Source organism: Austrofundulus limnaeus, unplaced genomic scaffold (assembly GCF_001266775.1).
Source record: "Austrofundulus limnaeus strain Quisiro unplaced genomic scaffold, Austrofundulus_limnaeus-1.0 Scaffold3941, whole genome shotgun sequence".
NCBI classification, from domain to species: domain Eukaryota; kingdom Metazoa; phylum Chordata; class Actinopteri; order Cyprinodontiformes; family Rivulidae; genus Austrofundulus; species Austrofundulus limnaeus.
In genome coordinates, this window is record NW_013956343.1 from 7834 (window position 1) to 8312 (window position 479).

At 41.1% G+C, this 479-nt stretch overlaps 1 protein-coding gene across 1 annotated transcript in view; it reads right to left on the reverse strand.

The window, feature by feature from the left end:
- LOC106512028 (annexin A5) overlaps window positions 1-267 on the reverse strand; it is a gene marked incomplete at both ends in the record, with an annotated part of 1905 nt that extends 1638 nt beyond the window's left edge. The window contains 1 exon segment of the mRNA XM_014000730.1: window positions 177-267. Within this exon segment, the coding sequence (XP_013856184.1) occupies window positions 177-267 (91 nt within the window).
- Between the last annotated feature and the right edge of the window lie 212 nt (window positions 268-479).

A 479-nucleotide genomic window follows, 5' to 3' on the forward strand; every position in this document is an offset into this window, starting at 1 on the left:
GTTAAAATGGACAAGGAGAGGGATTTGACCAGAGTCCAAACTGACCCGCGTTACCCTCAACAGAAGGATTTAAGAGTTGACAATCTTATTATAAACAAACAAGCATAAAAACTGACAACAGAAACTTTTTTTTTGTCTCAGATGATAGAAAGCATGTGCATGTTTTGTTGTGTTACCCCGTTTGTAAGCAGCGACGATGTCCTTCACCTGCTGAGGTGTTCTGGAGGCGAGAATCTGCACCAGCACCTTCTCATCTGTTCCTGCCCCCTACAGGTCAGAGAGGGAAATCTCACAAAAGTCACAGAACTTGAGCTGAAAACCTTTATTAAGTCTAATGCAACTGGCAAGGCCATGTTTGGAGTGTAGCCTCCTTCACTTATTTTCTCCTGCTAAAATAACCTAATGGTGTTAAACTGGAAGGAGGTTATTACTGCTAAATTAGAAATCTGCACTTATACCTATTTATACAAGCCGATTAG